Source organism: Andrographis paniculata, unplaced genomic scaffold (assembly GCF_009805555.1).
Source record: "Andrographis paniculata isolate CXL003 unplaced genomic scaffold, ASM980555v1 Contig30END, whole genome shotgun sequence".
In the NCBI taxonomy this organism is placed as follows: Eukaryota; Viridiplantae; Streptophyta; class Magnoliopsida; order Lamiales; family Acanthaceae; genus Andrographis; species Andrographis paniculata.
In genome coordinates, this window is record NW_026137563.1 from 865,591 (window position 1) to 880,291 (window position 14,701).

Below are 14,701 nucleotides of genomic sequence, written 5' to 3' on the forward strand. Positions count from 1 at the left end.
TAATAGTTTGAGCTATGATTATAAGGTTTTCTCCGAGGCGTTGTAGTTTCATATTTGGAGATATGCTTTTTCAACACAACTCTATTTTTATCTTCAGTTTTTATGTCTACTGATGATGTTGCACCGTAACAATGTCAATTATGATATTTATTATTATTTTTTTTAATTTTTATAAATTGTAAATTGGTCTCTATAAGTATCAATCTGTAATTTTTTATATTTAAATGATGTATATTTGTATTTTTAAATATAAAAATTATTTAAAATAATATATAAAATATAATATTTAAAGAATATTTTTTTGAATTAAAAATAGAGTTGTGGATTAGAGTTATACTGTTGTAGCAATTGTATTTTTAAATAAATAGAATTGTCCGATTGAAATGAGCTAAGTATAGAAATAAAGATCAGAAATAATAATGTGACAGCTTTCGTGCCAGAAATTCTTAATAATAATAATAATAATAATAATAAAATAATGTTAACAAAAATTAGAATGCAAAATTTTATTTTTCCCCAAATACCCTGCAGGTGCTATACATAATTGAGGGTATTATTGTCATTTGACACAGAAGGCTGATTTGTATACTGGGCTGAAACAAGCAGTTATTGACAGTCGTCTCCCGTCTCTTTGTGTTCTTCACATTATATAACAGCTTCGAAATGCTAATGGAATTTGGAGCCTCCGCAGGTTCAAGTTCATTCTCTGGATTTCTCAGCTCCAACCATCGGAGCTCCATCGTTTTCCGGCGAGTGATGTCATCTTACTTGGCAGCTTTGTATCTCCTGGTGCGGTGACGCCAGCACATTCGCCAGAAACTTTCAGGTTCATTTGAGTGCACATGTTATTGTGTTGTTTATATTGAATTTGGATCGTGATTTATATTTTTTTTTCTTTAGTGCAAGTTGAAGGTTTTGCTTGCTTGTTTGGCACTGAGATAAGTGAAGAATTGGACATAGGCTCAGATTTTTGGTTTGTTGTTATTAGTTTATATATATATATATATATATATTGATTCGTGAGGATAGTTTTATGAATAATGGAGAAAGAATTTTTTGTGTTTCCTTAATGTTTGATGTATTTTTGGCGTATTTATTGCGTTTTAAAAATATGTAAGAACATATCTTTCTTGACGTCCTATTGGATCTTCCTCCGACATTTTCTGATTAACCAAACGTGTTAAAATCGCCTTTATTGTTGGAATTCTATCTATTAAGTTGTCGAGTCTTAAGGTTCTCTAACTTTGCAGATTTAAAGGATTGTTTATTCATTGTAAATAATCTATTTCTGGTACGGTATTGCGAAAATAATCAGCACTTTTTTGCTTTCTGAGTCAGATATCATCCTTCTAGTTCATTTTTGTCCCATTCTGCATATGCTTTATGTGAATCGTATATCTGTGTGATACAACATAATCTTTACAACCACTTGTTTACTGATCGTATGAGGCTTTTCTGCCTGTAGTATAGGCTGAAAGCTATTGACAGTGGTGAGACTATGGGGCATTTGTCTTCACTCTTCAATGGTTTGGCGAGATCATTTACAATCAAGAGAACAAAAAGTTTGAAGAACAATTGTGGGGATTGCGATGGAAGGGAGGCTGTCGAAGCTATGGCAAGGGATGCAAAGAGAAATGAATTAGTATTAACGACGTCAGGGGTTGTCAATGTTGATGGATCCAAGAATTTGGTCTCTGTTTATTCAAAGAGAGGGGAGAAAGGTGTGAACCAGGATTGCTGCACTGTTTGGGAGGTATGCGCTGATATTAGCTTTGGATGTTTGCCCCTGTTAAAGCAATTAAGATTTGATTTGTTGTTCATGATGTTTAAGTAGTTAAAGTTACCAAATATTGGTAATGTGGTTGGGGCAATTAATACAAATATTTCTTTCATTTCCTTCTAGCTAAAATTTGAATCATAATGAAGGGTAGGTGACTGGTGTTAGGAGAAAATATAGTGATTCCCAAACTAACTTTTATGTTAAAATCTGTTTATTCTAACTATGGAGGAATAATTAATGAGAGATGCTGAGGAGGAACCTTTATGGATATCAACAGAAAAATTATTTTATTCATGTCTAATTTAAGCAGGTGACTTAAATATTTGATTAATCAGATCCCCTATAAAAACATGCTAATTTTACTATCATATTCAACCCCAAAAACCAAAACACAAACACAAAGTAAACAAACTCTTTGTTTCCAATGCTTTTTTTTTTTTTTTATACCATAAATACAGTGAATCTTTAATGTTTCCTAGATAGATAAGCTCCATGAGAGTATTGTTTTATTTCAGGAATTTGGATGTCAAGAAGACATGGTATTCTGTGGGGTGTTTGATGGGCACGGTTCATGGGGACATTTTGTGGCAAAGCATGTAAGAGAGTCACTGCCAGCATCTCTTCTTTGCTATTGGCAAGAGTCCCTTGTTGATGCATTAGTTGATGATCCGGAAATTCATTTAGAATCTCCCAAGAAGCTCCAAAGTTCCAACATATGGAAGCATTCCTATATGAAGGCCTGTGCTGCTGTAGACAGAGAGCTAGAGCAGCATCGTAGAATCGATACCTACCACAGTGGAACAACTGCTTTGACAGTTGTTAGACAGGTAATCTGAATCTTCCTACCCTAAAATCACATCCCTAATATTTTCCTATAATGATTTATCAAGGTTTTTCAACATCTTAATTACCTCTTTATGTGGTTTCTAATGCTCGTTTCCTCACACACCGATCAATTGTTTCGATCAAGTATATGACTTAACAAATGGGTTCTGTGGGTAACTATGACCCCTTCTTGTTCTTAAGTTTTGCATTTTCAAGCATCACCTGTGACTTCTGTAGTAGTTGGGAGTTTGTTCTAATTAAGTCCAGAATTTATGAGGTGTGCCATCCAGGCATGTTTAAAGACAGAAGTTCTTCATTTCTTAAAGGTGGTCCTAAATTAGTTGGTTGGTTCATGGGAATCTTTGGCTATACATCACCATTTAATAATTTGGGACCATTATTTCTGCAAGAATGTTGACCTTTATTAGTCTATTTAATAGGCAAATCAGTAAATAATTCACGAAGCTGATCGCGAAAGATTGCTTTAGGAAGTAACTTTACATGTAAGGCCATGTTTATCCTGTGACATTAGATTGGTTAATTGTCCAACTTATTTGCATGTTCATTTTAATTGATCATAACCATCACAAATAATTACCTAAAGTTCGCCTCATATGTTGTATTTATATTATTGACTGATCAATAAAGTAACAATTGCCCAAATTTGAGTCTAACTTTTCTTTGATTCCCAAAACTTTTGACGCTCTTTCAGGGAGATAACATTTACTTGGCAAATGTGGGAGATTCGCGTGCGGTTTTGGGCACCGCCAGCGACAAAGGCAACTTAGCGGCAGTTCAGCTTACTATCGACTTCAAGCCTAATCTGCCTCGTTAGTCTTTATCTTTTTACATTTACAGTTTCATTTGCTTATATAGATATATATGTGGGCGCGCACGAACTATTCTTGTGTTTTCGACTGCTCATCATTAGACTCTGTTAAAATGGCCTACAGAGGAAGCTGAGCGAATCATTCGTAGCAATGGCAGAGTATGTTGTCTGGATGACGAGCCGGGGGTTCAGAGGCTGTGGTTGCCCCATGATGAGTCTCCCGGACTAGCAATGTCCAGAGCCTTCGGGGATTACTGTGTAAAAGCTTTCGGTCTTATCTCCATACCTGAAGTGATTCAGAGACGCATTACGAGCAAAGACCAATTCATCATACTGGCAACAGATGGGGTATATATAACTAAATATAAAGTCGTAATCGAAGATTGCATCGATCCTTTAATTTGCAGCTAAAATGCTTATGTTTTTCTTTCTAACAAAGGTATGGGATGTTGTATCGAACCAAGAAGCAGTTAAGATCGTTGAGGCAGCTCCAAGCCGCCCAAAATCCGCAAAGTGTGTGGTTGATTGCGCGGCACAGGCGTGGAAGAAGAAGAGAAAAGGCATAGCTATGGATGATATCTCCGCTATTGTATTGTTTCTTGATTCATCGACATCCCTACCTCCCCAACTACATATATCTAGAAGTAATTAGAATGGAGGAAAAAAGCTTCATTCATTATCTAAAAATAAGCAAAAATTAATAACTAGTGGTAAGGTACTTCCCAGAAAATCAAAACAATAAATATCGAAAATGAAGCTCTTACTTGATTTTTTCGGTATTTAGTTTCATCCGAAACTCCAGTCTCGGCAACTACAATGAACCTTGGCAAGAGACGCCATGTAGTCATCAGACCTGTTTATATTCATGACAAACCATTATTAAATGACTAAGTCCTGTCAATCTTTAGTCTCGAGAAAAAAGTTTCAACGACAAACCTCGAGCCATAAGGGGATTTACAGGCGGCAACAATGTGAAATTTAGCTTCCTCGGGTTTGTTCTGCATTGGGGAGATATAATGGCTTCAGTAAATGGACAAGAACCATTTGTCACAAGCAGGCATTGCATATTTGCTCAGATAAACGAACCTGGGATTCGTAATAAAGCCCGGCATATAGAGAAGCATAGAAGTATTGGCTCCCTCGTTCACTTGCAAATGCAGCGACAAGCTGTGCACAAAACCAAGTTACTTTGCTGCAGTGATCTCCAATAGATTGTCGGAGAAATGCACTTAATTAGTGTGTGTATGTTACTTTTTCGGGGTGACCGCCATCTTTAAACATGTTGTAGGCATCCCTCATTACGGGCCGGGGATCAACACCTACCTGCATTGCAGGGTTCACTGCTCATATACCAATTCAATGTGAGATGAAAACAAAAAAATGGGAAATAGTTGAGGAAAAATTGTATTCAAAGTATATAGGGTTGTTGTCTTCGATTTTCCATGGCCAAAACAGTACAGAATCGAAGTTACAGACTTGATGACAGCTGAGCTCGTAAGACAAAATTCGATCTCTTAGAAGAAATGAAACTAAAATGTAACCATTACAAATGAGATTCAATATTTAAATTCGGAAGACTAATGTGCAGAGAACGTGTGTCGTGTTATACTAACTTCCCTGGTGCGTCGATACTTATTCAATGTCAAGAAATGAAAAACTTCCATTAGCATTGCATGTAGAAGCAAGTTAAGCACATTCAAAAATAACTATAGGTTGGTACCTCCAGAAATCGTTTTCTGGCTTCGTCAACTCCATACAATTGAGCTTCACATAGAAAGCACCAAATTGATTCCTCGGTGTCATTAGGGTTTTGTGCAACATCTATTCTAAATTGCTCTGCCCCTTCTTCAAATCTAACAAAACGTTTCCGGAACCCACAGAGGAAAGTTAAACCATGAACAATCGACATTAATGTACCAGAAAGATAAGTAGAATGAGAGGCACGAGTACCTATCAAGATAGTACAAAGATAATCCTCTTTGCCAAAGATCTGATTACCCAAAAAAATTCAAAATCATCAATCGAATAAATGATTCGGTACATGCCTGCTAAAAGTTATCATCTAATCTACTATCTAAACTTTAAAATGGAACAATGATACAGCTGAACTAACCTCAAGATGTTGTACAGCTGTTTCGATTAGGATATGGCGAAGTATTATTTTCTAGAGAGTTTAAAGCAGATACATGTGACTTTCTTTCGAGCATCACTTAGAGAGAAAGACAGAGGCTTCAACAAAATACTAATCAACGATGGAATTACTCCAGTAGGATGAAGTTCATAATAGCCATTATTGGGGCCTGAAGCTAAGGTCGTATTCAACTTAGGTGTCAATGACAATCCATGAAGAACTAGTGAAACTATTCATGTCAATGAGCAAGGTGTGTGTTTACTTACTGTTCATGACCTGTTAGACAACTCCACCTAGTGATTTTGAGATTATACAATCTTATGGAGCCTCTTACTTATCATTTGTGTTTATACTAAATAGTCATTTCTTTGCGTCGTAAATTGCAATAGGTAGTGAGTTAAATAACATGATTGGTACAAATATGTATTCTTCGATTGTTGTTCAAACATAGCTCAGCTGCAACAACCATTGTTTAAGGAAAGGTTAAGTTAGAAACACTATTGGAAACTAAAAGATTGATTGTTTCCATATCGAAATAGATTTTGTGCATTTTCGCTGCAAGCTAGTGGATGGAGTTAAATTATACAAAAACTGTCGTAAATGTAGGTTTTTAGTAAGAAGAATAGTTGTGTTCTTGATTACTTTGTAATTTAAGCATTCAAAATGTGCACAAAAATGAGTTCACAAGCAGTCTAGATCCAAAGCATATACTAAACTCAGCAAGAACAATCACTAAAATCTGATGCTACCAGAAATTTATCTGATTCAGAATTGCAAGCCATAACAGTGACAACAATACCAACCAACGCAGAAATTCATCAATTATGAGTATTCAAATTCAATTCAACAAGCTTACACGCTCTCTGACGAGAATCGAGTTCGATAGCCTTGTCAAACTCCACCAAGGAGCCTGGAACATCGCCCTGAAGAGCCAAAATAGAACAATTAAAAACTCCGAGCATCGAATTTATAAGGAATATATATATATATATAATGAAAAATTATGGAAGCTCGTGGCCGCATTTTACCTGCCTGAAAAGAAGCATCCCTCGTCGAATAGCCATGGAGGCATCTCGGGCGGCGGAGTTGCCGCCGGTTAAGACGTTCCAAATCCCAGAGACGGAAGGCAGAAAGAACCTTCTCGAGAGCGTCGCAGTCGAATTGCACCGCCGCAAAGGAGTGGCGCCGGAAAAACGCAAGGAATTAATACTGGAGAAGAAATTTGAAGAATAATGTGTGCTAGATCTCTGCGAAATTCCAGAGGCGGTAATCGGCAAGAGGATTTGGCTCGCATTCGGTGTCGCCATTGATGGCCAGAGAATTTGCGGGAAGGGGAGACAATAATCAGAGGGGCAAACTAGACAATTCACATTAACCTGCGGACTATGTAGACGTGGCATCGCTGTTTCACTTAATAATCAGTTCAATTTTATTTAATTTTTTTATTTACCAAGTGTTACGGATAAATAATGCAGTATTGAAGCGAAAAAGCAAATAGGGACAAAAAATAAAAAATAAAAAAAAATAGAAAAATAAAAAAATAAAATAAAAAAATTGGTAACTCAATTCGATTAAATTGATCTATATTTGGAGAAGTCGTTTATTATAAAATTTCATTATGAAATTATAAAATGAAATTATTATCAACTTATTTAAATTTTGCTTTCGTTAATCAATTGGTATATGCATTTATGAAGATTGATTCAAACAAATAAAATTGCATACACTATTATCTTCCTACAATTATCAATGTAAATTTAAGAGTCCATAGATTACAGTCTCTCCATTTGTAAACACACTCCAGTAATACTTATTTTCTTTTTTTTTTTTCTTTTTTTTTTTTTTTTTTTTATCAATTCACTTACTACTAAGTTTGCATCAATTTATTGTATAATTGTATGTTTGTAATTTATAAAAAATTTAATCATATTTGTTAGAAATTTTGAGGGAAAATAATGAGATGGTCATCTTGATTATCAAAATAAGAAGTCGTGTATATATATATATAAGCAATACAAAATAAACTCAAATCTAAATAATCTAATCTATGGATACGATATAAATCTACTAAATCTAAAATTGAATATCTAAAATATCTCAACAATATTATTATAATACTAAAAAAATAAGAATATGTAAAAATAATAAAAATAATATTTTCAAGGAATAAAAAGAATATATATGTATATATGTATAATAATGTAAAATAAAAATTGATAAGAGAATGATATGGATTGTAAAATTAATGGAGGTTGTTGACCGTCTAATTAAGGGGACGCGCGCTGAGAGCTAAAACACGTGCATGATTAATATGTAGTATAATTTGTTATTAATTAATTACTCCTTAAATACTTTTAGTATAAAAAATAAAAAATAAATAAACAATCCGATCAAAATAAAGTAATAACACCAAAAACACACTCTAGAACTTGGTGTATAATTTTAGAATCCCTTTCAGCCAGCCAGCTTCAATATCAGAATAATAACTTGACCATGCTGCAATGCAATGTAATAAAAACCTCTACATACGTCAATTTTATTCTCCCACTGCTGACGTGGCACTTTTCATTACACAGAAACCTCTCAAATTTTTATAATAAATATACGTAACATATTAATTTATTTTTTATTTTTTTAAAAAAATATATGTTGAAATTATATTGTGAAAAGAAACAAATTAATGATCTTTTGCCAAAGCCCAACTCAAAGCATACTTTCTATCAACATCCCATCCTCAAAATTATTCCTTTCAATTGAATTTCATCCACCTCAAGCAATCCCTTCATTCATATTCAAATGTCCATCCACCCATATATGTTTATTGAACCAATTCTAATTGATTAATTAATTAATTCATTCATGTGTATGTAACAATGGCGTCCACCAATTCTTACCTCTTCATTTCAATAATCTTCTTCCTTTCTCTTACATTTCTTGCCAATGCAAATATTCACAGAAACGATCAAAACTCCACAATCGAAGCCATGATCCTCCAAGCATGTCATAAAATCAAAGATCAGGACACGTGTCTCTCTAATATGCACTCCCGCATCGGCGGCGACGCCCGCCGGAACCCTAATTCCGTCCTCCGGGCGGCGCTCCACCACGCCATGAACCAGACGAGGGCCTCCGCCGACGCCCTCGCGGATTTCAACACTCTGTCGATTTCTCGCCGGGAACAGATCGCCGTCGACGACTGTAGGGAGCTCCTCGACTTCTCCGTGTCGGAGCTCGGATGGTCCCTCGGAGAAATGGCGCGAATCCGCGCCGGCCGGAAAACCCCCCGGTCGGACGGCCACCTCCGCGCCTGGCTCAGCGCCGCCGCCGGCAACCAGGACACGTGTCTCGACGGCTTCGAGGGCACCGACCGACGCCTCGAGCGGTTCGTCAGAGGAAGCCTTTCGCAGGTCACTCAGCTCATTTCGAATGTCCTCACGCTTTACACAGAGATGCACGCTATGCCGTTTAGGCCGGCGGCGCCGCCGCCGGAGAATTTTACGGTGGAGGAAAATGACGGTGTCTTCCCCAATTGGATGACTGATGGGGATAAGGAGCTTCTTGTTGGTAGAGACGGCGATCGCCGGATGCAGGTCGATGCCGTCGTGGCGGCGGACGGGAGTGGAGACTACCGGACGGTGGCGCAGGCGGTGGCCGGAGCTCCGAGCTATAGCAACCGGAGGTATGTGATTTATGTGAAGGAGGGAGTGTACCATGAGAATGTGGATATGAAGAAGAAGAAGACTAATATAATGATGATCGGAGATGGAGCCGGGAAAACTGTACTTTCCGGCGACCGGAATTTCCTGCAAGGATGGACGACGTTCAGAACAGCAACACTCGGTATTGAATTTATTAAATAAATAAATAAATAAATAAATAATTGAATCTATTCTAATTCTTTTTATTGAATTTAATTCCTCCGGCAGCGGTTTCCGGCAAGGGTTTCATCGCGAGGGACATGACGTTCAGGAACACCGCCGGGCCGGAGAACCGCCAGGGGGTGGCGCTGCGTGTGGATTCTGATCAATCGGCGTTCTACCGGTGCAGCATGGAGGGCTACCAGGACACCCTCTACGCGCACTCCCTCCGGCAGTTCTACCGTGAGTGCTCCATCTCCGGCACGATCGACTTCATCTTCGGCAACGGCGCCGCCGTGCTCCAGAACTGCCGGATCTTCACGCGCCAGCCGCTGCCGCTGCAGAAGGTGACCATCACAGCGCAGGGCCGGAAGGACCCTCATCAGAGCACCGGGTTCGTGGTCCAGGACAGCTTCGTCTACGCCACCCGGCCGACCTACCTCGGCCGGCCATGGAAGCAGTTCTCCCGGACGGTCTTCCTCAACACCTACATGACCGCCATGGTGCAGCCGAGGGGGTGGCTCGAGTGGAACGGAGACTTCGCGCTCTCCACGCTCTGGTACGGCGAGTACCGGAACTACGGCCCCGGCGCCGCCGTCGCCGGCAGGGTCCGGTGGCCGGGGTACCACGTCATTAGCGACTCCGCCACCGCCGGTTTCTTCACCGTCGGAAAGTTTCTCGATGGGATGACGTGGCTGCCGGCCACCGGCGTCCGGTTCACCGCCGGTTTAAGGACTTAATTAATCAATTAATAATATAATTATATTAATTAATTATTGTTCTAGCGGTTGCAAGGGAAAATCGCCTATATTAAAGCGGCTTCGTAATCGTATCAACGGCCCTAGATTCTCTGCATCCAAAATGAACGGCTACGATCACCTTCTCAAAACAAGGAATAATATCAGTAACTAACTATGAACAAACAAGGATTCATCTGTTCTGTTCTGCTCTGGATATTCTCATTTCTCATCTCATCATACGATCATATGTCACTAATAAAAAAAAAAAAAAAAGTAAAAAAATCAACCTCAATTTCTACACAATTGATTAATGTATCGTGCAATAATCGAATCAAAGTATGGAAAAGAAGCTCGTGATAGTCATCGTCTGTTCAGTGATGCTGGTGGCGATGATCGTGGCCCTCGTCGCGCTTAATCTCGCCGGCGGCGAGGAGGAAGAGCCGCCTGACGTGGCGGCGTCCCGGAAGGCGATCATAACAATATGCGACACCACGGATTACAAGGAGACTTGCGTCGAAAGCCTCCGGTCGGCCGGGACGAACTCCACCGATCCCCGGGAACTAATTCAGTTCATCTTCCGGGCGGCAATCGACTATGTCAGAAAGGTGGCCGGAAATTCGAGCGTGATCCGCCGCCTCGAGAGCGATCCGAGGGGGAAATCAGCTCTCGAAACGTGCGAAGAGCTCGCAAACCACGCTGCTGGCGATCTCGACCGGGCATTGGCCAAATTCAACAGCTTTGACGTGACGAAAGTCGACGACATCCTCCTCGACTTGAAGATTTGGATCAGCGCTGCCGTCACGAACCAGGAGACGTGCCTCGACGGCTTCGACGACGTCCCCGGAGACTCCGGCCGGAGAATGAGGGAAGCTATGACAACTAGTATGGAGATGAGCAGCAATGCCCTTGCTATGGTCGAAGAACTCTCGACTTATCTCGAGGTCTTAGGTATTCCTATAAAAATATATTATTTTTTTTCATATAAAATATGATCGATACTATTAGGATCATTAGTCTCTTTATATAGGCCTCGGGTTTCAAAGCTACAGGCAACGTCGTCTCCTCTCGTTAGGGAATCCGGCCGCCGGAGGATTCCCCGACTGGGTGGACTTTAACGGCCGGAAACTTCTAACCTCCCCGCCGCAACACATCAAGCCGAATCTCGTCGTTGCGAAAGACGGAAGCGGCAAGTACGCGACTATAAACGAGGCATTGAAAGACATCCCAAAGGATAAAAATGAAATATTCATATTATACGTAAAAGAAGGCGTTTACGATGAGACAATTAAGATCGGCAGTAGTTTGAGACATCTGATGCTGGTCGGCGACGGGCCGACCAGAACAAAAATAACTGGAAAACTAAACTATGTTGATGGCGTCAACACCTACAACACGGCAACTTTTGGTACGTATCGATGAATCTATCGCGTAATTAGTAATGTCGCAATTAAACTCGATTTATCGCCGCAGCTATCCACGGAGACGGCTTCTTCGCGAGGGACATCGGGTTCGAGAACTCGGCCGGGCCGGAAAAGCATCAGGCGGTGGCGCTGCGAGTAAGCGCCGATAAGGCCGTGTTCCACAACTGCCGTGTCGACGGCTATCAGGACACGCTCTACGCGCACACGTATCGACAATTCTACCGCGACTGCGTCGTCTCGGGGACTATCGACTTCGTCTTCGGCGACAGCGCCGTCGTCTTCCAAGGCTGCACGATGCTGATCCGGAAGCCGTTGCCGAACCAGCAATGCGTCGTCACGGCGCAGGGCCGGAAGGATGTTCGCCAGCCGACGGGATTAGTCCTCCAAAATTGCACGATCAAAGGCGACGACGAGTATAACACGGTGAAGGGCACAACAGAGTCGTTCCTTGGCCGGCCGTGGAAACAATACTCTAGGACGATTATAATGGAGTCGTTCGTCGACTATCCGATCCGGCCGGAGGGATGGGCGCCGTGGAACGGCGAATTCGCGACCGATACTCTGTTCTACACCGAATTCAACAATCGAGGTCCCGGCGCGCCGAAGATGGGCCGGATTAAATGGCACGGCATTAAGGAGCTCCCGCCGGATCGGATTGAGCGGTTCACTGCTGCGGAGTTTCTCGATGCCAACCGGTGGATGCCGCCGACGAAGGTCCCGTACGCTCCCGGATTCATCTTCCCGGTCCCGAAGGAAGATCCGAACGTCAAGTACTCGCCGGTGGCGCCGGAAGAAACCAAAGATTTGGGATCGGTGGTTGAAGCAGAAGCTATAGCTTCGCTGTCGCCGTCGCCGAAATCAGCCCCGCCGGAGACTGTTCCGATTGCTTCTCCGACGATGTCATCGCCGGCAAGCAGTCCTGCCGGCACGGCAACATCGGCTCCTTCACCGGCGGGAACAATTAATTTCCCGACGATATCTCCGGTCAATCCAGTTTCGGCTCTTCCTCCGGCGGGGGCAGTTAATATTCCGACGATATCTCCGGTCAATCCAGTTTCGGCTCTTCCTCCGGCGGGGGCAGTTAATATTCCGACAATATCTCCGGTCAATCCAGTTTCGGCTCTTCCTCCGGCGGGGGCAGTTAATCTTCCTACGATATCTCCGGTCAATCCAGTTTCGGCTCTTCCTCCGGCGGGGGCAGTTAATCTTCCTACGATATCTCCGGTCAATCCAGCTTCGGCACCTCCTCCGGCGACGGTTCAAATTGATTCTCCGGCCATGTCTCCGGTCAATCCAGCTGCGGTTACGATTGTTTCTCCGAATACAATCAGTCCTACTGCGACTCCAGCTTCAGCACCTGAGGTTGGTTCTCCGGTACCGGCGAGTTCTGGTGTTCCGGCAATGTCTCCTAGCGGCAGTCCTGCTTCGGATCTACCAGACAACAAAATCAGTCCAGAATCAGATTCTGCTTCGAAGTTTGAGTCATTCGTAAGGGAATCGTTGTTCGGTGTTTCTTCTCCCATGCCTTACGGTTAGACTGCCATAGCTATGGCTATGGCTGCCGTGGTTTTATTGAGAGCGTGTCGGACCGTTGATGTAAAACCGGATAATACTGACTGACGGTTCGGTTCGGTTCGATTCGAGTTTTGGTTCTAAAGAGAGATGGAACCACAGAAGCCGGCGGTTCGGTTTAGTACTAGCATATTGATCTCTCTCTATATTTATGTGTTGGGTATGGGTAACGGTTTAGTACTAGTGAAAATTTTGGAAAATTTTGGCTATGTCTATATATACTCCAATTTGATACTAACATTAATTTTTTTTTTTTTTTTCACAATATAATATTTAAAGATATTCAAAATTGTTTAAAATAATTAATATTTTCCCGCGCAAGATTGATTAAGAACAGAGGGGAAAAATATTCCAATCTCGAACATAACCGCCTGAGTGGTCGACAACGTCACCACAAGGATCGCGCACCTCCACCGTTGGATCAATTAAATCTCAGCCATCCAACAGATCCAGCCAAGGCCAATCCCCATTGGTCAATTCAAAACCACCCGGATCACGAAGCAGCTATAAAAAAACCCCACACAGCACAAACTAACCACCAAAACCTAAAACCGCGAAGAAATCAAACCAAATTACCAAAAATGGAGACGACCACGAAGATTGGCGCCGGAGGAAGGCGAGGCGGCGAGCGGAAGAAGTCGATACCGAAATCGGTGAAGGCGGGGCTCCAATTTCCGGTGGGTCGGATCGCCCGTTTTCTGAAAAAGGGTCGGTACGCGCGGCGCGTGGGGTCCGGAGCTCCGATCTACATGGCGGCGGTTCTGGAGTATCTAGCGGCGGAGTTGCTGGAGCTGGCGGGGAATGCAGCGAGGGACAATAAGAAGGGAAGGATTATCCCTCGGCATGTGCAGCTGGCGATTAGGAACGACGATGAGCTGGGGAAGCTGCTGCAAGGAGTGACGATCGCCAATGGCGGTGTGTTGCCCAACATTAATCCTGTGCTTCTCCCTAAGAAATCTTCTTCTTCTACGGAGGCTACGAAATCGCCGAAGAAAGCTTAAACCTATCATTATATCTATATGTATGTATATTGCGTCGAATTTGTTTTTGGATTCGGATACATAATTAATGTTTACTTTGGAATAAGAGTAAACTTCCATGGAAATTTATAAACCAAAATTTTTAGTTCTTGTTAATTAATTTTTTTTTTTCCATATAAATGGTACATATTATTATAAGCAAGCAAAAAATAAAATATAATTAATATATTAATAAAAATTAAAATACATAATTATATTTAAAAAAATAACAAATTTTAAGAGAAGATTATAATAAAAAAATATGGACTAAATGTTTAAAAATTATTTTTGTTGCTATTAGCATGTGTTATTTCTTTTTATTTTAATAAATATTATTTATTTTTCTTCCTAATCGCTACAAGTTTTATTTATTTTTTTATTATTGTATTTAATATTATATATAAATATTATTATAATAGTGTGCTATAAAATACGGATAAAAATAATTTTGCTATATTTTTTATAATTAATATTAAAATATAAATACGAAAACAAAATCATTAAGTTTTGAAGACTAAAATAATAAA

General features: G+C 40.8%; 5 protein-coding genes across 7 annotated transcripts; 4 read left to right on the forward strand and 1 right to left on the reverse strand.

Annotated features, from left to right (window-relative positions):
• The first annotated feature begins 617 nt into the window (after positions 1-617).
• LOC127246827 (probable protein phosphatase 2C 34) lies at positions 618-4,281 on the forward strand. Of its 2 annotated transcripts, none has more exons than XM_051268415.1 (6): positions 618-826; positions 1,466-1,753; positions 2,296-2,607; positions 3,318-3,435; positions 3,559-3,782; positions 3,874-4,281. In XM_051268415.1, the coding sequence occupies exons 2-6, from the start codon at positions 1,499-1,501 to the stop codon at positions 4,084-4,086; spliced, it is 1,122 nt and encodes a 373-aa protein (XP_051124372.1). In that variant the 5' UTR covers positions 618-826; positions 1,466-1,498; the 3' UTR covers positions 4,087-4,281. The 2 variants fall into 2 exon arrangements, with proteins under 2 accessions (XP_051124372.1, XP_051124373.1); XM_051268416.1 differs by having other exon boundaries at positions 1,471-1,753.
• On the reverse strand, positions 3,766-6,930 carry LOC127246828 (uncharacterized). Of its 2 annotated transcripts, none has more exons than XM_051268417.1 (9): positions 6,594-6,930; positions 6,422-6,488; positions 5,385-5,424; positions 5,155-5,287; positions 4,686-4,757; positions 4,521-4,601; positions 4,371-4,432; positions 4,199-4,287; positions 3,766-4,062 (listed from the first exon to the last, which is right to left on the reverse strand). In XM_051268417.1, exons 1-8 carry the CDS (start codon positions 6,870-6,872, stop codon positions 4,221-4,223), a joined length of 801 nt encoding a protein of 266 aa, XP_051124374.1. In that variant the 5' UTR covers positions 6,873-6,930; the 3' UTR covers positions 3,766-4,062; positions 4,199-4,220. The 2 variants fall into 2 exon arrangements, with proteins under 2 accessions (XP_051124374.1, XP_051124375.1); XM_051268418.1 differs by having other exon boundaries at positions 3,766-4,072.
• Positions 6,931-8,395: 1,465 nt separating this feature from the next.
• Positions 8,396-10,336, forward strand: LOC127246734 (putative pectinesterase/pectinesterase inhibitor 22). The gene is made up of 2 exons (XM_051268262.1): positions 8,396-9,405; positions 9,492-10,336. Exons 1-2 carry the CDS (start codon positions 8,439-8,441, stop codon positions 10,160-10,162), a joined length of 1,638 nt encoding a protein of 545 aa, XP_051124219.1. The 5' UTR covers positions 8,396-8,438; the 3' UTR covers positions 10,163-10,336.
• A 164-nt stretch (positions 10,337-10,500) lies between these two features.
• Positions 10,501-13,119, forward strand: LOC127246539 (putative pectinesterase/pectinesterase inhibitor 28). The gene is made up of 3 exons (XM_051267979.1): positions 10,501-11,103; positions 11,177-11,567; positions 11,633-13,119. Exons 1-3 carry the CDS (start codon positions 10,501-10,503, stop codon positions 13,117-13,119), a joined length of 2,481 nt encoding a protein of 826 aa, XP_051123936.1.
• Positions 13,120-13,686: 567 nt separating this feature from the next.
• Positions 13,687-14,291, forward strand: LOC127246899 (histone H2A.1). The gene has a single exon (XM_051268534.1). It carries the CDS (start codon positions 13,737-13,739, stop codon positions 14,154-14,156), a length of 420 nt encoding a protein of 139 aa, XP_051124491.1. The 5' UTR covers positions 13,687-13,736; the 3' UTR covers positions 14,157-14,291.
• The last annotated feature ends 410 nt before the right edge of the window (positions 14,292-14,701 follow it).